At 33.4% G+C, this 25,388-nt stretch overlaps 1 protein-coding gene across 1 annotated transcript in view; it reads right to left on the reverse strand.

The window, feature by feature from the left end:
* Positions 1–1,700: 1,700 nt before the first annotated feature.
* The window catches only part of LOC114327132 (succinate dehydrogenase [ubiquinone] flavoprotein subunit, mitochondrial), a 50,166-nt gene continuing 26,478 nt past the window's right edge, over positions 1,701–25,388 (reverse strand). Inside the window, exons 4-11 of the mRNA XM_028275642.2 lie at positions 17,301–17,493; positions 15,301–15,426; positions 15,059–15,236; positions 11,957–12,156; positions 9,879–10,076; positions 8,372–8,594; positions 8,047–8,210; positions 1,701–5,878 (exon numbers count right to left, since the gene is read on the reverse strand). Coding sequence (XP_028131443.1) covers positions 5,729–5,878; positions 8,047–8,210; positions 8,372–8,594; positions 9,879–10,076; positions 11,957–12,156; positions 15,059–15,236; positions 15,301–15,426; positions 17,301–17,493 — 1,432 coding nt within the window. The 3' untranslated portion in view covers positions 1,701–5,728. The remainder of the gene's footprint in view (positions 5,879–8,046; positions 8,211–8,371; positions 8,595–9,878; positions 10,077–11,956; positions 12,157–15,058; positions 15,237–15,300; positions 15,427–17,300; positions 17,494–25,388) is intronic.

The following is a 25,388-nucleotide window of genomic DNA, read 5'->3' on the forward strand; positions in this document are numbered from 1 at the left end:
CTGAAGTTACAAAATAAAAATCGATTTTTTCCAATATATCGAAAACTATTCGAGATTTTTTATTGAAAATGGACATGTGGTATTCTTATGGCAGGAAAATTTTTAAAAAAATTATAGTAAAATTTGTGCACCCCATAAAAAATTTATGGGGGTTTTGTTCCCTCAAACCCCCCCAAACTTTTGCGTACGTTCCAATTATATTGTTTGTTTACTTGGGTTTATATGACTGCGGACACTAAATCCATTCGCCAGTTCCAATTATAATATATTAATATTGTGATACCATTAGTTAAACACAATGTTTTTAAAACTTTTTAACCTCTTAGGCCTCTTAGTACTTTTTCGTAAAACCAGTTTTTATCGAGATATTTTGAATATTTGTCAAATCCACCACATTTTTGTATATGGTTACGTATGACTATAGAGACCTGGCAATAACATGAAAATTTACATTTTTAGGTATGTTTTGAACCGATTTAAAAAAGAAGCCACATCTCGATAAAAGATGCCTTATCGAAAAAATAGTAAGTTTTAAAAACAGTGTGTTTAATTAATGGTACCGCAATAATAGTTTAATTGGAATGTATACAAATATTTGGGGGGTTTAAAGGAACAAAACTCCCATAAAATGTTTATGTAAACATATTAAAAAAGAAGCCGCATCTCGATAAAATTAGATTATCGAAAAAATACTAAGAGGCAAAAAAGTTTTAAAAATATTGTGTTTAACTAATGGTACCACAATAATAATTTAATTGGAACGTACGCAAAAGTTTGGGGGGTTTAAGGGAACAAAACCCCCATAAAATTTTTATGGGGTGCGCAAATTTCACTATATTTTTTTTTTAAGATTTTCCTGCCATAAGAATGCTACTTTACCATTGTCAATAAAAAATCTCTAAGAGTTTTCGGTATTGGCGGCATGCAAGTACTTGGAGGGGATATGAGAAACGATCGTGCGTAAATATCGGACAAATCTTGAAACTTTCTGAAATAATTCATATTGTCAATTGGAATTGTCAAATTGACGTATATTTTATACCTAATGTCATTGAAGAAGAAAAATTATATATTGCTCCACAATATTGATATGATATGCAAATATTATATAAAATTAAATTTAATTAATTGTATTTTGTTTGCAGTACTGCATTAATAATTAATTTTATTTACTACATACAATTGTTTACTTTTTAATAACATAACCTCAGTCTTAGTTTTTCTTCTTATAACTTTTTTGGGCTGTGGCCTTGACGAAAAAAGTGCGAATAAAGTTGCTGAGCGTAGAAACCAGGTGTCGCTTTTCCGAACTTGCACGGTCCCAATATGGAAAAAAATCTATTTTCATTTTGTAACTTCAAAGGGCTATAACTTTTTTTATGTGCACATTTGTACTAATTTAAGTTAGGTTAAATCTATCTATTTTTAGACCCAAAATATGTGATTTAATTTATGATCTGCATTTTTATTACACCCTGTATATCTACTTTATTTTTAACCTGTGTTTTACTGAGTCTGTCGTCCTAAAAGAACTACCCGCCACAGCTGCTCTATACCTGTCTGATGTCCCCCCGTTAAGATGTTATTTGGTCGTATAATTCTTGTTTTTCTCGCCGATCCCTTAAGCGTTTTCAAGCATAGGCTTGGACAGGATTTATTAAGATGAAAGAAAAAAATATTATATGAGAAGCAAAAAACAATTATTTTTAAAAACAATATATTTACATTCATATCGCATCTCCGTAACAAACTCCAAATATATCTCTTACAAAATACTTAAATTTCAGTGAAAAAGTCACTATACACACGTTTACTTATTATTATACCAATTGGTTAGAATTTAGTGAAACTTAAAATCGACGATTTTCTTATTAATGTTTACGAATTTGGTTCTTAGAATTTGACATATCCTCCACTGTCCCAAAATCACAACAAAAATTTATTGCTAACAAAACTATTCCTCAAAGAACGTTTTGGGACATTCCAATATTGCGCATTTTAAAATAACGATTCGTTGAACAAGAAGATTAATAAATAATGAGGTAACTCAAGAACCGGTATGACACTAATTTTAATCTTGTGATGAACAATATTCGCCTCCCAAAAATCAACTCACAATAAAAAATAAGTTAAAATACAAATACTATTTACAAAATATATACATTGATCAATATTCATTGTTGAATTTATCAATACGGCCCTAAGGACCATGTCAGCAGTCAGGAACAAAATTGCGCTTTTGAAAAGTAAGCAAATATTTTCCAAAACAGCACACAGCAAGCTAAAATAGATCATTGAGCAATAGATCTGATTTAATTAAGCAGATCAATCAATGTTGGTAATTTCAATGAATGTTGATCAAAAGTAACAACAATTTTGAATGTACCGGATAATTTTAACAATGTTTTTCAGATTTTGTTAGTGAATATAATCACAAAAGTCTACAAACCTTCACTATGCAACGCATATGAAGGTTTTTTGTATTGACAATATTTAATATATGATTTCATTAATTCACAAAATCTGAACTAAGTACAAAATAAATTAGAATACTTTAGTAGAAAAGAAGTTTAAATAAGAAAACTCAATACACCCTCGTTCAAAAAAATCCACTCGATAAGTATTTTTATTATAAATTTATAGTAACTGAAATCCCATTCAAAAATAACGTCTTTTTAGACCGAAACTGCTTCAAAATATTGTACCAGAACATTATTTTTGACTTTGAACGAGAGTTTATTAAGATACAATAAAAAACAAAGTCATAATCTATGCAATTTTAAAATTAGGCATACTTCAAGTAAATGGCAACATTGTATGTATGAAAAAACTAAACTCACTCCTAATAGACGGAGAGGCAGCGCTGAAAATTCTCTTTGAATTTACTAAAGCTAAATTTTTCACAATTAATTACTGTGATTGTGTAGAGAAACATACTGCGGTCGGTCAAGCGAAACGTAGAACAGGGATTACTGAGAGGGTATCAAAGTTGCTTTCCTACGAAAGTAATTAAATCCATTTACTAAGGCTGAAAATCAGTACACACATTCTAAATTGAATATGAATAAAAGTTATTATAGTCGGTCAGCTGTATGACGGGACAAAGCCGGTCGGTCGGCTCCAATGAATGTACAAGGTTATTCACTATATTTTGACCCCCTTGTAAACTGCTTTATTTACAGAATTAGAAAAAAATGTAAAATACAAAAGTTATTCGATTTTTTAATTATGATTTCTTGACATATATCGTACTCGTGACGTAATCCATCTGGGCGTGATGAAGTAATCGACTATTTTTTTAAATAAGAATAGGGGTCGTGTGCTAGCTCATTTGAAAGGTTATTCAATTCTCTATACAGTACTATAAACATTAAGATCATTATTTATACAGGGTGTCCAGAAAAATTTTTGAATTATTAATTAACCAATTAATTTAAAAAAAATTTTGGACACCCTGTATAATTAATCATGTTAATGTTTATATTACTGAATAGGGAATTGAATAACCTTTCAAATGATCTAGCACTCGACCTCTATTCCCATTTAAAAAAATAGTATATTACGTCATCACGCCCAAATGGATGACGTCACTAGTACGATATATATGTCAAAAAATCATAATTTAAAAATCGAATAACTTTTCTGTAAATATTCTGTAAATTCTGTAAATAAAGCAGTTTACAAGGGGGTCAAAATATAGTGAATAACCCTGTACATTCATTGGGGCCGACCGACCGGCTCTGTCCCGTCATACAGCTGACCGACTATAATAACTTTTATTTATATTCAATTTAGAATGTGTGTACTGATTTTCAGCCTTAGTAAATGGATTTAATTACCTTTCTTAGGCAAGCAACTTTGATACTCTCTCAGTAACTCCTGTTCTACGTTTCGCTTGAACGACCGCAGTATGTTTCTCTACACAATCACAGTAATCAACTGTGAAAAACCTAGCTTTAGTAAATTCAAAGAGATTTTTCAGCGCTGCCTCTTGGACTATAATCTGTAGACAGTGTCAGTGTCGCAGTTGCCAGTAGGGCTGAAAGTGGAGGTTCATATCCATCAATGTTGCCGCATTTGGCACCCTGTGCCTAATTGAAAAATTAACGCGATTCAGCTTCACAAAAAACGCAAAATATTGTAGCTTTGAAACAGACTTGTTTTTTATTGCAAATATTTTTGGAAATAGATCTATACCTATTAACAACAAATAAATTATCGAATATACTGTAGATATAATATATCACAAAAATAAAATACTTGACGTGATTTGTTCAATCGAAAAACAACTAGAAAGAGCACACAACCGTCGTTCTTGTTCGTTTTTAAGTACGCGCCCCTTAGATTATGATTAAATGTGCTTACAGACAAAGTATACTAAATTCTGAAATTATGGAACCACTAAAAATACAATTATTGGCTATTGAAGTAAAATATTTGAATCGTCGGATAAAGTTCGAAATATGGCAACTATGTAAACTCCTCTATCTATTCAAACAGAGGTAGTCTATGACAATAGTTCAGTAAAGTTCAATAAACGTCAAAGACATAGTCGTAAAATGTTTCTATTTGAAAATGATGAATTTTGTTTCAACTGCAATCGGACATATTAACAGAGAAATGCCATATTATACAAGCAACAGTTAGTTTGGACACTCATGTATTTGATGTAATAGTACACATTTGATTTGATAACTTTCGGTAGCAAGGAATATCTGTGCAATTGAAACATATTTTCGGTATAAAATAACTGATATCTTCATTTTTGTAGGCCATTGGTGTTCCACAGCAATGGACAAATAGTTATGTATGTTCGAACTAGTTTTTCTACCCTTTGCATGTGCGGGTACCTCTTCCGATTCAAAAGTAACATTTAGAACTGTAGATGGAGCATCGTTAGCCAATAAATCACAGACTTACCCGATCTAAAATTAACGACTGTTAAAAACTTAGAAAATCGACTTCATGTTGTGTTTTTGTACTAATAAATGGCACTATGTGGTAAAAAAATATTAAGAAAACATCGTTTTCAGTAAAAAAAAACATTTAAAAACAAACTTGGTACGTCAAAGAAACGTAAAACGATAATCAATCATATGTCACTTGTCATACTTACTGACAGATTATTTGACATTGTTAACATATAATGGACATCCTAAGTCTTGACGTCACAAAATTGGGAGGAGCTTATATTTGACTCCAAACAATTTTGTTTATAATGTTAAACACTCATAAGGAATTTTTAATTTATTGTTTACGTGGTTTGTGTGACAAAATAAGACTTTTCATTTAGGTATTTAGTTAAAGGAACGTGCCAATTAAGAGATTTTTATTCGTTTTGGCCCAGGTGAGTTAATTTAATGCAATGATTAGAACGTAAACAGTGTTGAGGTTATGTTTATTTTCAATCACTAAGGACTAAAAACCACCTGAGCAAAAACGAATAAAAATCTCTTAATTAACACGTTTCTTTAACGAAATACGTAAATGAAGTTTTATTTTGCCATACAAAGCACATAAATGAAAAATTCCTTATGACCACTTAACGTTACAATCAAAATTGTTTGGAGCCAATATAAGCTCCTCCCAATTTTGTGACATTTGTGACGTCAGACTTAGGCTGTCCATTGAGGTTAGGTTTCCATAATTTCAGACACTATAATAGATTTGACAAATTCTTGAGTAGCTGTGTTTGCGGTTTTATATAATTTTTGCGCTGTTGCGTAAACTAGTAAGATCTAATTGCTGGAGGTACGGTGGCACACTCGCTCTTGTCTAAGGTATCGTCGATGACTTCTCTGTAGGTGATGTTGACCTTACCTGTCTTGTCGTCGATTGTAGTCAAGGTGTGTTTTCTCCAATGTTCTGTCGACGGTTTCTGCAAATAAATAAAATAATTATAGACGAGTAGCCCTAGAAGCTCTTGGAGAAGAAGGGATACAACCACTAAAATATCGACGGGTTTTTGACAAAACATCGTAAGCATCAATTTTCCGAAAATGGGATTTTTTATCTTAAATGGTTCCTTACGATAGTTTACAGCTAATTCAAAATTATTTTTCTCATAATAACATAAGTGTCTAAAAATAGTAAACGCCATAAATCTTGTCGGTTACGTTTGCATATTTTGCCGCTTACGATAAGATTAAATGATCAAAATGACCGCTAGGATTACTCAGTGTTATCTTAAATGTGTTAGAACTCAGTGCAAATTTTATTTCGCCAGAACAATTTAAAACGAAAATAGTGATAGTTTTGATAAATCCGCTTATTCAATAGATGCGGTAAGTTTTTAATACTTGTTTTTATGGTTTATTGTTTTTTAATAGAATTTTAAGTCTAATTTACTAATTTGGTAATGACATAACCTATGTTTTTTAGTTGTTCTTGTGCAAATATCATAAATATTATATTTGCAATAAAAATATATCAACTTGTAGTAAGTTCACTGACACCTGAAACAAATGTAGGGGAGTCAATATACAACGAATATTGAAACATAGTTTTTAATTCCAAACAATTTTTTTTTAGCAATTTTCGATATTTATAAAGCTATTTTACTCTTGAACAAGATTCATATTTTTTGACATACCTCATATGAAATGAATAAAATTTAATATCTGATAGTTTTTTTTAAACTGATAATAAAAAGTTATCAATAGGTTCCAATAAGTTACGCAGACATACTGTATAAGAGCTCAAAAAAATTACATTTATAATTTTTTAAGCTTGTTATTAAATGTGTTTTAGGTAAGTTGTACAGAAAAAGGTTTTTGATGACTTTGTACAAACATTTTTTTAACTGATATTTGGGTTATTGTATTACTATAACTATTTATAGCTATTTTTTTCATCTTTCTTAATTTTCTCAAAAAGAAGTTGTTTATTTCATGTCTAAAAAGCAAAATAGTTTAATGCATTTTAAAGATTACATCTTAAACTTTAAAAAACACCTGTAAAATTGTAATATCTGTTCAAACTTGACTAATGCCCTCTTGAAAGTGGTAGTAATCCTGTAAAACTACGAAGTTTTCAAAAATTACATTTTTTATAACAACATCTCTATTACAATAGAACATCATTTAGTACAGTGTCACAGATTAATATACGTATTAAATTTTATTTTTCTTTGTCGATTTTTATTATTAATAATATTTTTTCTGTTAAGATACTTACGTTATTTATGAATATTCATTTATAGATTGATACCTTGAAACTATCGTATGTTTCATAATTTAATAAAATATATTTTATATTACATATAGTAGTATTTTGTATTTGACAACGAAACCCCATTTGGGCTTCGAAACGTTAATAAAATCATTTTTTTGGTAAAATTGTGGCTTATTTCCGATTAAAAGTAATTTGGTATAAAAATGCCACAAGAAAATAGCTTCAGAACAACATTAATAAAATAATGTTACAGTTTTTTTTTCTTAAATTAATATTTTTTTATGTACTAATTCATCATAGTTTCAAAAATTTTAATTATATTAACCAAAAAATCGGTAGAAGAAAAAATCGGCTGCTGTAACATGTGCGTTTTGTCGGTTACGATGTTTTGTCAAAAACCCATCGATATGAGATTAAACGAAGACACACTAAAATGCATAAAAGAGAAGAAGGAACTCCATATAAAATACCTGAACATTAAAAACTGTGAGGACTTGAAACACAGGAAAAACATAAAGAAGTAAAATAGAAAAGTGGCACATTAAGAGATTAACCTGGTACGGACGTTGAGAAGAGCAGACCAAAAACGTTGGATACACAGAATAACAGAGTGAAGCCCGATAGGAAGAAGGAAGAGAGGCAGACCTCCAAGATCTTTCAGAGATGAAGTGAACGAAGTAATGGAAAGAAGAAATCTGCAGGAAGGGGACTGGCAAAACAAAAAGAACTTCGAGAATGGTTGAGTGAAGGAATACAGTGAAAACTGTCGAAATCTTAATTCCCACACACATTTCTTAAAGTATACACAATTATACACAAAATGGTAGTTAACATACAAAGAAACAGTTGACAAGGTTGCTGTAATTACGATACCTTTTGTTGTCCTTCCAATGGCTTGCTGTAGTCGTATTCGTCAACTCGTAGCTTGTAATCCTCTCTTGCGTGAGCACCTCGTGATTCTTTTCTATTTTCTGCACCGACGATGGTCTGTACGGCATTCAACATCAAGTTTTGAAGCTCGAACGTTTCTACCAAATCTAAAATAAAACAATTTATAAGTTAAACATTGTATAACTGATGTATTGTATAAACGTTGGCAACACTGTAACAAACAATAAACGTTGGCAACACTGTAACTGTCTGCTTATGGTTTTTATTTGTAAAAATCTGTAGAAAACTATAATACCAAGATACCAACCTGTGTTCCAGATCAAGCTGCTGTCAGAAACTTTGAGATCCTTCATTTTTCCATACAAGTTCTCCATTTTGGTAACGCCTTCTTTCAATGAGTCTTCAGTACGGAATACAGCAGCATGGACTTGCATAGTCTTTTGCATTTGCAATCTTAAGTCAGCTGTGGGAATGGCACCGTTTGCAAATCGAGCCCAGTCCAAGTTGGCAACGGATTCTTCACCAGCATTCTAAAAAGAATCACATAAAGTGGTCAGATGCAATACACTTTTAAAACAAAATTTAAAATTAGTCAAATGTTATTGTTCTTTGTATTACGGCGAGTTAAAAAATCAGAGTCCACTTTTTAACCTTTCAGAGTTAACGTGCGGACTATGACTCCGCTTGTCTAAATATTTGTCGATTTCTGACGATTAATTACGATCTCGGTCGTGGCGTGCTCGCTACCTTCAAGTGTGGGGATACTCTATTCAGTACTGTTGTGAGAATTGTCTTAGTGCGTTTAGTTCTGCTGCTATATTGACTTGCGGAACGTGAGTCCGCACGTTATACAAGTTGTCACAAATCTTCAGGTAAGATTCAGTTTTAAAATATTTTGTTTTTAGGGTAAATATAAAAATATTTATGTAATTTATAATTGGGAGTGATCTACTGATTACGTTTTCTGTATATTTGATTGATATAAACTTATTTTTGTTACAGAAATTTTTAAGATGACTTTCGAAAAGCAACTAGCATATCTTGAAAAGCTTCATGCGGAATTTCTCTCTGATTCTGAGCCAGAAGCTGAATCTGACGATAATGATGCTAGTTTGAAAGGAGATTATGAAGAAGTACAGGACCACGATGCCGACATGGAAGAAGACATTGAGAAGAGAATCTTAGAATCTCCGAAGACAGCAGCGAAGATTTACTTATTTCCGTTCATTCGTGTATCTACTTTGCGCAGCTCAAACATTTGTTTTTTATTTAGTAATTGTTTAGTTTCTTAGAAATAATTGTTTTGTATTTTTTTAATTTAGGTTTTTGTGATTTATAGGAATCTAAATGTGAAAAGGATATATCCGTTCACTTTTATTTTTGAAGCATGAGTTTAAGTGCAAGTTATAATAAATTTGTTTGCAAATGTTTTTTTTTTGTCTTTATATTTAAACAATTGACAAGTTCTCAGACCGTTTTTCCGAAAATATTTGTTTTTTGGACCTTTTCTGGATGTGCGGACTGTGAGTCCGCACGTTACACTTTATGTACCATCATGCCACGTTATCTCTGAAAGGTTAAGAAAGATATCAGGGCAATGCTCACTCTTTTTCTTGCTATGCTTTACCAAGCCGTTACAAAATCAATGAATCTTCACACAAAGTTAATAATTTTCTATGATTTTTTTGGTCCTTCGAACCGGATATATAAATTATTTTTTCTAAATTCTACAAAAGTTAAATGCCGCTTTAACTATTAGATCAGATTCTCTAGATCTGTCCTAAATGTAAAAAGAAACTGTATAGTTTACTTACATCTTTAATACTGCCAATAGATTCGCCGGGTTTGTGTTCTTCAGCAATGGTTAAAGCACAAGCCCTTCCGAAGACGACCAAGTCAAGAAGAGAATTGGCACCGAGTCTGTTAGCACCGTGTACAGATGAAGAAGCAGCTTCACCACAAGCGTATAGTCCGTGAACGCGTTTGTCTTCACCGTTAACGGTAGTTAATACCTGAAAAATATAAACAAATAAGATTCTGTAAAGCTACAAAAGTATTCTGTAAAAGATAGATCGTATTATCTACATAACAAGGTCTAGAACTAAAATATTTGTTACCACAACTGTACAATTAAGGCATGTAATCATCATCATCAATGGCGTTATAACTCTTCTTGAGTCTTTGCCGCGTTTACTATTGCCTTCCATGTTTGTCGGTCCTGTGCCACTATTTCCTATTGTCTCACTCCCATTTTCTCTAGATCTTCTCTGACTACATCTTTCCGCCTTTTTTAGGCCGTCCTACAGACCTCCCATCTGGACTTTCCTAAAACATTGTTTACAAGGCATTACTTCCTATCACACGTCCTGCCCATCTTAGTCTATTGGCTTTTATATAACTGACTAGATGTTCCTTTCCGAAGAGAGACGCTAACTCGTTATTGCATCTGCGCCTCCATTCCGTTTGTCACGCTGTCTCTACAAGAGCCATACATACAGGGTGTCCCGGAAAATAGTGCGTTCCTTTAAGCCTTTAAGGTATGGAGAGAATACACAATTTAGAACAAAAAAGTCCTATACCATTTTTTTCTAAAGTTAACCGTTTTCAAAAAAAAAGATAACATTGTTTTCCATATACCTGTATTTTAATGTTTAAAAATTTTAATAAACCGGCAACATCGTACGCACTACGGAGTAATAACAGATAATAAGAACTCGTTTGTGATTGTGATTTACAGTATTTAAAATAATCCAGCCTAATAGTATTTATGTATTTACTATTTGTTTACTAAAATTATTTTTTTGAAATGTATTGAAATACCTATTGCATAATTTTAAACGAATTACACATCTTTAAACATAAAAACAAATCTTTTAACTGAACAAGTATTATGTATTTAGTAAGCTTTAAATGTGTTGAATGCTGAGGGCTTTAACTGAATGACATAGTTTACAGTGGAACTTAAATAATTAAGTTGTACTTACTTGAAAATAATTATTATACCGAATAGATGTTCAAAGTATCCCACTTTCACAAACACCATTCATACGACGAAAATACCGGCAAAACATTTTTAAAGAAATAACTATAGTATGTCTCTCCATTCAGTGATCTGCCATAAATAATCAACATAATAACATAATAGGTAATACACTCACGATTCGAAAACATTTTCGGCATTGACACTAAACAGGATTCTTTAAAACTATCTGTTTACTATCTGTCTTCTATACATGGAACTGTCTATGCTTAAATTTGCGTACTTCACATAGTTGTCAGATTTAAATTTGCATACCAAAATGTATTTTAATTTTTTGGTCAAACGGTTGCATTTAGAAAAAAATGTTATAAGAGTTTTTTGTTCTACATGGTGCCTTCTACCTATACCTTTAAGGAACGCACTATTTTCCGGGACACCCTGTATATCAAGGATTTTACGTTCCCACGCCAGCAATTTATTTAATTATCTTTTTGTTAGTGTCCATGTTTCGCGTCCATAATCGACTGCTGATCATACTATGGTCTTATATATTATCTGGATTTGTGCTTCTCGTGAGAGAAGTTTTGACTTCATTAGATGTTGAATTGCAAATAAAGATTTGTTTTCTGGCATTATTCGCGTTTCAACTTCTCGATCTATTTTGTTGTCATTGGTGATTGTTGCTCCTAGATATTTAAAATATTTAACCACTTCGAAGTTATTATCATTTATAGTAATATTTTGCCATATTCGCCGTCGTTCTTGTTTTGAGACTACCATGTAATTTGTTTTGTCTTCATTTATTTTTAGACCGATATTTAATTCAGCTTCTTCAACAACCTCGGGCTAATATCAGATATTTGTCTCATGTGTCCACTTATATTACGAAAAAGAAGAGTATTTTTACTTTACCTGTCCTTTATAGTTGGTGGGTACTCCTCCCATATTGTAGTGTACAGTTGGTAATACTGGAATGGGTTCCCTAGTAACATCGACACCGGCAAAGATCATCGCAGTTTCTGAGATACCTGGCAACCTTTGGTGCAACTGTTCAGCTGGCAAATGGTGGAGCTGCAGGTAGACGTGGTCTTTGTCAGGTCCGCAGCCACGGCCTGAAAAAAATGTTTAGGTATTTTAAATCCAAAACAAGCTGAAAATGCGAGCATTATCATAACGAAAACTTTGTTTATATACGTATAGTATTTAAATGCATAATATAGAAAATTGTTATTACGAAAAGCTGTTTAGAATTCAAAATTATGTTTTAATGTGCAAGTATATCATTCTAATTTAAATGTTGTGAACTATAAAGATACTTTACTCGAAACTCATATTTTTTTGCATACCTCGTATAAAATTAATAAAATTTGATTCATGATGGTTGCATCATAAATCTTAGACCAAGAAGAGATTTTTATGAAGAATAACTTTTCTTCGTCAAATTAAAAATACAAGAGTTATAAATGAAAATGATGTTGGTATCCATAATTTGAGAAAATTCGTCAAATATTTTTTTCCATTAGAAGGATGTAATTTCATATATCAGAACATACTTTTTTTATTCCAAACCACATTTTAAATAACAATTTTCCAATATTGTAAAATAAATAATACATAACATGATAAAGATACTTTTTACTGATGAACTTTACTTGGATCTACAGACCGAACTACCGAACGAGTCTCGTAAATTCCACGGCTTTGCGCCACGCTTCACGCAACCGTATTTGCGTACTTGTGTTTCGAGTTGTGTGGTCGTGCGCTGGTCGAGTGGAGTTATAATTTACGAAATTTAAATATAATCGTTTCTACTGATTCATTATTAATATAGTATAATATGTATTATTGCTTTCAAAATATACTCAAATTGTATCTTTATACATTTATTACACATATTATTTTATATAATAATTAAATTCACTATAAGATGTCATTTATATTTTATTAATAGCTAAATAATTTAAAATCTAGTTTGACATTCACGAAGTGTCAAACTCAAATGTAAATAATAACATTTGCTTTGCTTAACAAATTCAGATTAAAAAGTAGCCTACTTCCTAATCAAAGATTTCAGCTGACGTTTAGTGCGTGGTAGGAAATAACCGGATTGTGACGTCACATTTTAGATTTTGAGGTCGATTATCTCGAAGACGGTTAGAGATATCGAAATGCCGTTTTCAGATTTGGATTCAGAAGACAAAACTACATCAGAATCCATCGATACATCTGCTCTAAGTGTTGCAGGAGCGGCAACGCAATAACACACAGACTTTTGCAAATTTATAAACGAAAAGTTTTCGTTGAAAACAGAATATATTAATTATAATACTGTAGTAGATGACAAATATCCTGGCTGAAAAACATTCACGACTGGACCGCGTTAAACACAGATGCTTTTAAGAAAAGACGATAGAGACGAGTTTGCAATGGTTATAGCTAACCTTCATTAGTATACTGCTATAGTGAGGCCCTCCCTCACATATGCTAGTGCTGTGTGGTGGACAAAAATGAACCAAAGTTGTGCAGTCAAAGAACTTGGGAAAGTTCAGAGGCTAGCACTACTTTGTGTTACCGGGGTAATGAAAAGTACCCCGACGGCAGCCATGGAGGTACTCATGGGACTCCCTCCCCTGCACCTTCTGGTGATGGCCGAGGCGAGGCTAGGGGCCTACAGGCTGCAGTTAAATGGTGTCTGGAGGCAAAGGTCATACGGGCACACCAGGATTGTGGGGCACATTCGTGACCCCATACTGGTATGGTGAGTGACTGGAGTCCGGTCACTCACAAATTTGATCCTCCCTTCAAGCTGGGGTTAAAACCCCTGGTGGAGGGGGATAAAAGACCGCAGAGTGAGCTAACATGGTTCACGGACGGTTCAGTGATGGGCGGGCGCTCTGGAGCTGGAGTGTATGGTGTAGAACCCGAGGTGTGCATATCTATGCCTCTTGGGCAGTACACCACTATATTCCAGGCGGAGGTGGCTGCTATCACGACTTGCGTCGTAGAGAATATTCGAATGGGCCTTGAGAATAGGACCATACGTATTCTCTCGGACAGTCAGGCAGCACTTAAGGCCATTGCCAGCTGGAGAATTAACTCTAAGCTTGTGCTGGAATGCCGACAACACCTGGAAACCCTGGCCTACCGAAACCGAGTGGAACTCGGGTGGGTGCCGGGACATACGGGGGTTGAAGGAAACGAAAGAGCCGACTCACTTGCGAGAGAGGGTTCGGCTGTCCCCCTTACTGGGCCTGAGCCTGGCCTAGGGGTGACCAAATCGGCTGTCAAAGGAGCTGTTGCTAAATGGATCCTTGCGCAGCACACCCGACACTGGAACGATATTTCGGGACAGCGGCACAGCAAGTTAATGATGGGGCGGCCAAACCCCTCGTTAACCGACGAGGCCCTACGACTCGGAAGGAAAAAGCTTAGGGCGGTAACTGGCTTACTAACCGGACACTGCACCCTAAGAAAACACCTGCACAACATGGGGATCTTTCACGGAGACCCTGTTTGCAGGAGATGTGGGGAGGCAGATGAAACTGCCTCACATGTCATATTTGACTGTCCAGCCCAAACCCGATGGCGACTGCAATACGGGGTCGAAAACTCGAACCTAAGTGTCAGAAGTCAGGTAAAGAACCTAATAAAGGGTCTTGTCCTGCTAGCTGGGAGAATGGACCTCTTATAGGTAACAGACGACTTAACTTCAAGTTAAGTAATCCCGAACCCATTGGGGACAAAAACCCAATGATGGTTAACCCGAGACCGAACGGTGTGCAATAAGCCTACTCAGGCTGCAGTACGGGCCCCATGGCCACCAGGTTCGATCTAACAATCAAAAAAAAAAAACCTTCATTAGTGGAGTCAGAACTAGAAGAAGAAGAACGTTACAATTTTATTTTGTGACATTTGACATGTTTCCAAATTTGACAATTGACACAGGTATTGACGTATATGGTGATATTTGGCATGTTTCATTTGAAAACGTTATAAAAATTGTAATATTGTTACCTTCTCTGATTTCGATGGTCATACTTCTAGACACTACATCTCTGGAAGCTAAATCTTTAGCTACTGGTGCGTATCGTTCCATAAATCGTTCACCTTGAGAGTTTATGAGGTAGCCTCCTTCGCCTCTACATCCTTCTGTCATTAGGCATCCAGCACCATAAATACCAGTAGGATGGAACTGGAATAGTTCAAGACAATATTAGCAGGTTCATTTTTAAGTGTTTATTCGATTTTTAATTTACCTGTACAAATTCGAGATCTTGAGAAGGCAAGCCGGCTCTAGCTACCATAGCAGTACCATCACCAGTACATGTATGAGCTGAAGTGCATGAGAAGTACGCTCTACCATATCCTCCCGTGGCCAGAATCTGCAAAGAATATCTCAAGGTTACTATTAGCACTATCAATAAAAAATTGTCAGACATATAAAAGAAGACAAAATATTAAAAGTATTAAATCAATTCTTGTTTTTCATTTTTCTTTTTACTCCAATACTGTCCTGAAACTCTACTGACAAACGAAGACAGGAGATTCCTCAGATAATTTAAGATATTTTAACCCAATTCACGTATTCTTAAAATGCTTCCTAAGGGAGCTAGAAGTCTTTGAAGATGTCGTCTTGTAAGTAGTTTTTCTTAAATAACTCCAGAACGCTTCTATTGAGATAAACGAAAATTGGTAAACATATTTATCTTCCAGAGATAAATCGATTCCATGCATTGCGGATTTCTATTACCGGTCATAGGTGTCCGTTTTGGGTAGCGCAACAGTTATTTTATCGCATTTTTTTTATCTTTAATTTTTAAACATTTTTGGCTCTGAATTATTAAATTGTGAGGTATTCTACAACTAAAAGGTACTCTTGTTTTAGGTCGATAGAATACACCGATTTCTAGAAAAATCGATTTGAAAATTTTTCTTTTTTTGAATTTCCAAAAAAAAATTAAAAAAAAAACTATTTAGAAATCCGAAAACTGGTACGTTTATTTATATTTCGGAGATGAATTGATTTCATTAATTGCGAATTTCTAGTACAGGTCATATGCGTTCGTTTTGGGTAGGTCAACGGTTATTTTATCGCGTAACATTTTTGTCTTCAATTTTTAAGCATTTTTGACTCGAGATTATTAAGTTATGAGGTTTTTTGTACTAAAAGTTACACTTGCTTTAAATTGGTAAAATACACCGTTTTTTTTTAAATGTTTTTCAATTTTTATTCAAATTCAAAAACGAAATATTTTCAAATCGATTTTTCTAGAAAACCGTGTATTCTACCGACTTAAACCAAGAGTACCTTTTAGTACTAGAATACCTCACGATTTAATAATCCAGTGTCAAAAATGCTTAAAAGTTAAAGACAAAAAAGTTATGTGATAAAATAACCGTTGCCCTACCCAAAACGGACGCCTATGATCGGTACTAGAAATTGGCAATGAGTGGAATCGATCTATCTCTGGAAGATAAATATACGTACCGATTTTCGTTTTTCTAAATTGAAGCGTTCTGGAGGTATTTAAGAAAAACTAATTACAAGACGCCATCTTCAAAGAGCTCTAGCTCCCTTAGAAAGCATATTCTGACTAGGTGAATTGAGCTAAATCGTCTTAAAATTATCTTAAGAATCTCCTGTCTTCGTTTGTCGGTAGAGTTTCTGGACACCCTGTATACAATATGGTTTCCATAATTCAATATTTTTGAGGTTCTCTTCTTCTTCTGTTTAGCTTGTCTATTCTTAATTCTTTTAAGAGTGGCATTAGTTGGATTTGCGAGTGAAGAAGAAAAAGGAAAAGTTACTCCAGCAAGAAGGATCAATCAGTTGGACCAGATGATATCCCTGACAAAGCATGTGACGGAGATGAGAATGTTTAGATGAATGAGTAGAGTGCAAAAAATGATCAAATTAGGAATGGTGAATGGATATATTATTCTTGGGAGATGTTCATATGTTCAACGTCAATTACCTAATACAAAGATTTGCTTACTGCAAGTTCTGGAAAGCGTAGGAGAGAAATACTCAAGAAACCCTGATGGGGGCCGCTTATGCAGGACATACATAAGAGATTCTTATGGAAAAATGAAATTAGAGAAGACTTCGAATAGAAAGATGACTAGCTAATCCTGCTTCACCTCGTCAAAGTCTTTATTGTAATCAGAAAAAACATATGTACAGAGGCAGAATGATTCAAGGCAAAACATTGTTATTTAAGTATCGAATGGCAACATTTAAGCATGTTAAACTTACTGTGTTCTTGGCTCTGAACCTATGCAAAGTACCATCCTCTAGGCATAGAGCGATGACTCCTCGGCACTCTCCACCTTCCATGATTAAGTCTAAAGCGAAATATTCTACGAAATAGTTGCAGTCGTATCTTAAACTTTGACCATACAGGGTGTGAAGTAGACTGTGGCCGGTCCTATCGGCGACACAACAGCACCTGAAGGATAAAGATGAAAGGTATATTATTTTATTAATATAATAGATAATTTATAATATAACATAGTAATTTGAACGAGTTGTGGCAAGTAAATGTTTTTAAACACTAACTTTGCGTTCGTTTATATTTTATTACAAATAAATATGACAAAAAGAACCGAGCAGCTGATGTTAATTCATTGGTTCTGAATAAGAGAATGGAAGAACTCGATCTTTATTTGAGTTTTTAATTCGGACTACAAAGTTAGACACAACTGCTTCCATCATAATAATATACTTCCATCCTATGGCACTTTTGTGCTGAGTGATACGCTGTTTCAACCAATTACCGGTTTGTCCAATAAAACATCAGTGGCAACCTAAACACTGTATTATAAATTATACCTAAACATTAGTATTATACATCACTGGTGTCCATGGGCGCCCATACCTATGGGCAGGGGGGGAGCGTGGCCCCCCTAGTTTTCAGGTGCTGTATACTATATAATATGGTTATCCAAAGTATACAAAATATAATGTGCAACATCTTCACGTCTGCCCCCCCCCCTGAAAATTTTTATATGGACGCCCTTGCTGGTGTCCGATCTTTAATTTTAGATAATATGGTTTTACATTTAAATTTAAGGTTGCTGTATTTGCTTTTATACTTTTATATTTGTGTAGTCCTTAAACATGGAAGTAAGTTGGTTTGTTAAATTAGGAATATCCGGTAGTTTGTTGTAGCTAATATGTTGTGGATTTTGATCTAATTGTCTATCATAAAACCGTTTGTTGAATATTAATTGTTTTAGTATAGCATTAGGATAGCCGATATTTAGAAACAATTTGGAATAATTCGTTTTTGTTTTGGTATAAAAAATATTGGTCGTCGCTGATGTGTTGTATTCTATTTTTCATGGCAATAACGGTATCACACTTTTGACTTTTAGGATAATTAGAAGCAGAAGTTTAGAAACCTTCCTGATGTTGTAGGCTTTTGAGGAACACGACCAACTTGACAAACGATAAAAGCATTTGTCCGCTTTTAGTCTTCATACGTTTTATAAAAATATAAAAATATAAATATATTCTAACAATATTTTTATATCTTCTTAATATCGTGAATTAAATTTTTAATGAAACCGCCGATCCTGTCGATATAAAATAATTAGCTTGAACATTTTATCGCAATGATCGCAGCGAAACATTACGATGCATAAAACTACGATAAATATTGTAATAAATTATTCATACCTACACATATATTGTGATTATTTAGAAAAAAAAACATGGTAAAATATCTTTTTCAATAAAAAAAGGGAATTTGAAATACGAGGATAAGTTTAAAAATTTTTGACTAGTTGGTAGAAGAGCGTGGATCAACAAACTGTAACTGGGCCTTTTTTACATGAAAGGCTCGTTCCTCTTTATGGCTTACTGCTGATGACGTCAGCGCCTAGGGTTCGTTAATCGCTTGTGTCTCGTTAGTCTTGTCATTCAGTCGCGATTTTAACCTTATACTATTATTGACCCCCCTAAAGGTTACAATAATAAAATTTGAGGTAGCTCGCCATGAAAGGTTAATCGCCATTTTTTCGTCTAACAGGACGATCAAAATAGATCAAGAAAAAAACAAAAACTAAATTTTAAAAGCTTGTACGGTCCTTTAAAAGCTTGAAAACAAGAAAGTACAAGAATACAGTCAGCTAAAAAGAATTTTTTATGGAAAACAAAAGGTTGCTCGTTCCCAGACCAAATCAAAAACCAAGATATCTTGGTAAGAGATGTCAACAACACTGATGGAAGATGGCGACACTTAAAGACGGAACAGGCTTCAAGTCTACTCGTTTAAGTGAAAAAGAAGAAAAACGTGTTTGTTTCTCTATAGTGTATCATTAAGGCATTCTGCTGTTCAATTTGTTTTTGCCACTGGTTCCCTAACTCGTTCCTCGTTATTTTTATTGTGTGCTATTTTCAAAGGGGAATTAATCACAATTTCAGTTGAAAATACGTTTATTTGGACGTTTCGATTTCCAATTCGAAAAAAATTTTCCAACAATTTACGAAGTGAAAATCGAAACGTCAAACTGAACGTATTTTTAATTGAAATTGTGATGAATTCCTATGAAACATGGTAAATAATTTTAAATTGCCACAAGAAAATCTCTACAGAACGAGAAACATTGAAAAAACTTTTTTAACTACCTTCTTCCTATGAAACATGGTAAATAACTTTAAATTGCCACAAGAAAATATCTGCAGAACGAGAAACATTGAAAAAACTTTTTTAACTACCTTCGTATAGTTACCAAACTTTCCATCCATAAAAATATTGTAGATATTGGTAAAATACGACTTCTACAATAAACGCATTTCAAGGATATTCGTTAACAAACGATGAAACCAGCTGATGGTATTTTAATAGCTCGATTTTAAAAATTTGTAGATAAAACTATTCGTGTCACTAATTAATTGTTTGTAGTCTAATCGACGGAATGACGTTTTTAGAAAGAATATACTCGTTACTGAAATTTAAAATGATACCGTAAAGTAAATTGATTTACTATCAAAGTTTACAGTATTTTTGAATTGAAACTTTTGAGTCACTTTTCATTAGTATGTATATGAGTATGACAAAAGTTTAAAATATTCGGCTGAGAACACATTTCCTGGCATAGAAATTAATTCATTAATTTTATTTTGTATTGAATGAACTTAAAGATAGTATATTTTTGTGTGCCGTGAATATTTAACCCATAACTACTAACATGCGGTATGCCATACCGCGCTGAAAATATATTTTGTTGCAAAAGGTGTTTTATAAAAGATTCCTAAAACACCGTGTACCTTCAAGTGGTGTGTAATTGTACATTGTACCTGCTCTCAACTGCTGCCGTTTTAGTATGGTTTAGTCATCTTTATTATTATTATTATTATTATTATTATACAATAATATCGAGCCAAAGCAAAGCTTATATGGCTCAGAATACAAAATAATTGTAGGTCTTAAACTAAATAATATAACATAAAACAAATTCTTACAAAATAAAAATTAAATTAAATTAAATTAAATTAAAGTGAATATTCAAAAGAATTGGTTTTCATAAAAGTTGTTACAACAATAGCAAATTAAAAAAGATACAAAAATTAGAAGGTAAGTACAGTGGAACCTCGATAACTCGGATTAATCGGGACCGCGACCAATCCGGGTTATCGAAAATCCGAGATAGCCGGAGAATATGGTAAAAATTAATAAAATACGGTATACTTACAGATAAACTCCGTTAGAATTGAAATAACATGAAATATATTTATAAATATGCACAGTACCTATTCATTAAAATTACTAAAAAAAAAACACCAAACCCAAACGTAAGCAAATGGAAACGAACAATACAAGACACACAATACTAAAGACCATTGTTTATAAAATAATTTTTTAAATAGTATTTCCTAAACAATGCTGACAGTTTGAAATAAAAAGGAATAGATTCTAAGAGTGCTCTAGAAAAAATCACAAGACCAAGCTACAAGGCGGCAATAGACTCACAAACTCTCCAACTAAAACAAAAACTATGTGAATTTGATGACCAACATAGAGAAATTAAATTTGCATGGATTCCAAGTCACACTGGAATTATTGGGAATGATAGAGCTGACCATCTTGCGAATCTTGGAAGAAAGCTGCCTATTAGTAAAGAACCAAAGGCCCCCTTTAAAGATTTTCAAATTAAATATAAAGAAAACTTATGGATTGGTTGGGAAAATCAATTCCAACAAATAGGACAGGCAAAAGGAATTACTTATTGCTCACAAGTTGCAGTTCCATATAAAAAGGCATGGTTTACAAAATTTCCCAACCTGGGGTGAGGTATAATCACATAAATGTGTCGTATGAGAACTGGACATTGTAGTGTTCCTGCATATTTATTTAGATTGAAGGTAGTGAATTCAAACCAGTGTTTATGTGGCAGTGTAGGAACTTTACAACATGTTTTATTGGAATTTACTAGGTTCCAAAGAGAGTCCCAGTTGCTTAGAAGGGAACTAGAAGGTGATCCGACATTAACTGATGTGTTGTTTAAAAATTTAAACTCAAAGACATTAATCGCAGTGCAAAAGTTTTTAACATCAACAATGACTGGTGTGTAGCTTGCTTAAAAACTTTATGACTTTATGCTTGCTTGCAATGCATGTGCTTTGTGCTTAGTGCGGTTTTGCGTGGTAGTACTAGAACTAGACCATTAATAGTAGAACTTTAGTTATGGAACTTATAAACAATTACAAAGTTTTTTTTTATCTCTTAATTATTTCAGATTCAGGAGCTATGAGCTTAAGCCCAGATGTACCTCAGGTACGGCTCTTGAATATTCAAGTCTATATTCACGGATCCTGGCCGGATAGCCCTGGCAGCTAAGGCCATTTAAATGAAGAGAAGAAGAAGAAGGAATATATACTACAGACAGGTGGCTGTTGTTTATGCGGCGTGTGCTATGAGTCATTTTAGTCATACACATATACACATTATCTCTCAAATATTATATTACATACATTTTTATTGTTGAAAGGTTTGTCTGATAATTAACTATTTTGATTGGAAATAAGCCACAATTAAATTGAAAAATACAAAATATTGAGAATCTAAATGTTTATCTGATGAAAATCGGTCCGGGTTAGCCGGACTTCCGGGTTATCGGGGGCCGACTCATCGGGGTTCCACTGTATACCTAAAAATTACAATTTTTTTTCTCATAAAAAAAAACAAAATATACCCTTATATTTTACAACAACTATTTTAACAAAAATTGCTAACATTACACATACAATGTCCAGTTAGTTCTCATCAAACCTGTTTTTGAAACTATTTAAGCTAATAGCCCCTACGACGTCATCACTTAAACTGTTCCATTTATCAAAAACTCGATTTACCAAAAAGTTTTGCCTTACAGTAGTTTTAAAAGGTTCCTTTTTCAATTTATAGTGATGACCTCGTAGTCTAGCATCTTCGCTGATATTAAAAAAATTCGATGTTCCCCAAAATTCTCCCCTAAGAATTCTGTAAGTAGATATTAAATCACCTCTCTCTCTTCTATGAGTCAATGGAGACAACTTAAGCTTTCTTAATCGAGTTTCATAGCTTAATATTGCATAATTAAAAGGTAGCTTAGTAGCTCTTCGTTGTACTCCTTCTAATAAATTAATATCTCTTTGTAAATGAGGTGACCAAACAGATACCGCAAATTCCAGGTGAGGTCTGACATAACTTTTATAGAGTTTCAAAAACAAGTCTGGAGACATTCTAGGAAAAGCTTTTGATATGAGGTATAAAGCAGAGTTAGCTTTACCGACTACTTTTGCTGTTTGAGTAGACCAACTTAACGTTTGGTTGATCATAACGCCCAAATCATCCAAACCCAAACTTCCTGTACCGATTTCAGAGGAACTCCATCCAAAAAATATGTTATATGTGGATTATTATAATTGAACAACACAACACTTACGCGAATTTAATGGAATAGCCCATTTCATGCTCCATTCTGATAGCTGATTAAGGTCACTCTGAAGAGTATTAACAATATCGGGACAGTAATATAACTTTAAATCGTCGGCATATGAAACTGATTTTGACTGCCATCCGCACGTTAAATCAGATACGTACAACAAAAACAGAATAGGCCCTAATATTGATCCCTGAGGGACACCACTGGCTACCGCACGTGGAACACTGCACTCATTTTCCACTTTGACCGAAAAAGTTCTTTCAGAGAGGAAGTTTTCTAACCACAATAGCAACTCACCACGCACGCCGTAATGTTCTAGCTTCAGCATTAATTTTTGTATGGGTACCTTATCAAATGCACGGGAAAAATCTATATAAATAATGTCAATCGGTTCATATCGGTCCAAAGATAAAGTCCATTCATTAAGAGAGTGAATAAGGTTGCTAGTTACTGAACGGTTCGGCAGAAATCCGTGTTGAGAGACTGGAATAACATTATGCTCTAACCAAAAGGATATTAATTAATTAGCTATTAATTTTTCCATTATTTTAACTGATGTTGGTGGAACTGTTACTGGGCGATAATTAGACGAAAGGAGTTTATTTCCACTTTTATATATCGGTGTTACTATACCAGATTTCCATGAAGCTGGTATTGAATTTGTTTGCAAAGATTTGGCCAATAAAGCTGCCATTGGAGCCGCTAAACTATCTGCACAATTATGATATAACAAAGGTGAAATATTTTCCGATCCAGGAGACGCAGTAGTCTTTAAAGAACATAATACCTCTCTAACCAATTCAGTAGAGATGTCAATTGTTGATAAACTCTCCATTATTCTATCAGTAGTGGGCAAACCTGAAAACGCAGCATCCGTGTCAACTGTAAAAGCAGTGGAAAAAGTCTCAGCAAATAACTCACAAACCTCTTCTTTTAAACATATTTCGCCATTAGATTTTTCTAATAACGGAATACCAGTTTTTGTACAGAATTTTGATCTAACGTATTTGTAAAAAGATTTGGGACCTCTGGAGCTAACTCTGTTTTCATAATTACTTCTCGATAATCTCAACTCCTTTGTCAATCTATTGGAAAATTGTCTATGTGTATGTTTTCTTCCGATGGATTTTTTCTTACCCTTTTCCATAAAATGTTTTTTCTTTAGTCATTGCGATCAGTCGGTTATCGATCCAAGGGCTTCTGGGATTAGTCCTAATAGTGTACTTTGAAGAACATTTATCAATACCTTTATATATAATTTCTTTATATTTATTCCAAGAATCATTACATGAACAATTATCTAAATCCGGCCAAATTACTTCTCTAAAATAGTGATTTAATTTAACATAATCTATTTTACTAAACTCTTTAACTATTTTTTCATTAATTGCTCCAGTAATGTCCAATTGAGCTTGTGTCTGAAGAACTACATGGTCCGAAATACCTATTGGTGAAAGATAATGAATTTCACTGATAAGTTCTTCCTCATTAGTGATTATCAAATCTAAAATCGAAGGTGTATTACCTTGACGATATCTAGTAGGTTCTTTTACCAATTGGTTTAGATTGGTTTGAAAAAATAAATTGTAAAATGGAACACTCGGATTATCTCCAATAAGCGGAGATTGAACTGGCCATTTTAAATCCTTAAAATTGAAATCTCCACAAATGATTAAATTTTCTTTTTCTCTACTACATTTTTCAATAAATTCACACATTGATTTGGTAAGAGTAAAAGAAATGTTTGGTTTATAGATAACAAGGAGGTGCAAAACAACTTTATTAGGAAAGATAATTTTAAACATAAGAGATTCTATACCTTCCAGATTATGACTTACAGTACTTATCTTAGATTTTTTAAAGAAGGTCTCCTGAAAGTAGACACATACTCCGCCACCTACACGATCAATGCGATCTTTACGATAAATTGAATAGCCATTAAGTTTTACAAAAGAATTAGGTATTCTGGGACTTAACCAGGATTCTGTTACAGCAAAAATATGAATATCGGGATTAGAAGATGAAAATGACAAAACATCAGCGAACTTAGCATGTAAAGAAGCAATATTAGTATAAAAAATATTTATTGTTGTCAACTTTATTCGTTTTTTGAGGTGGGTTGTTGGTTAGTACTAACAATGGTTGGAATCTTATTAATATACCTTATCGTTAGGTCCTTATCTAGTATTTTTCGTTTTTCCAGTTCCTCTCGCACTTTATTTAAATAGTTAATCTGATATTTAGTTAAATCATCCTTTAAAACAACTCTAGAAAATTGGGTACCTAGCAACCTTCTCTTATTTCGTAACATAAACAAAGGACTATCATTATCGAAAAATTTAACTTTTACTGGCCTAGGCTTATTATTGCTAACTTTTCCAATTCTAAAAACGGACGCAAATGAAGGATTTCGCGG

The sequence above is a fragment of the Diabrotica virgifera genome, chromosome 3 (assembly GCF_917563875.1).
Source record: "Diabrotica virgifera virgifera chromosome 3, PGI_DIABVI_V3a".
In the NCBI taxonomy this organism is placed as follows: Eukaryota; Metazoa; Arthropoda; class Insecta; order Coleoptera; family Chrysomelidae; genus Diabrotica; species Diabrotica virgifera.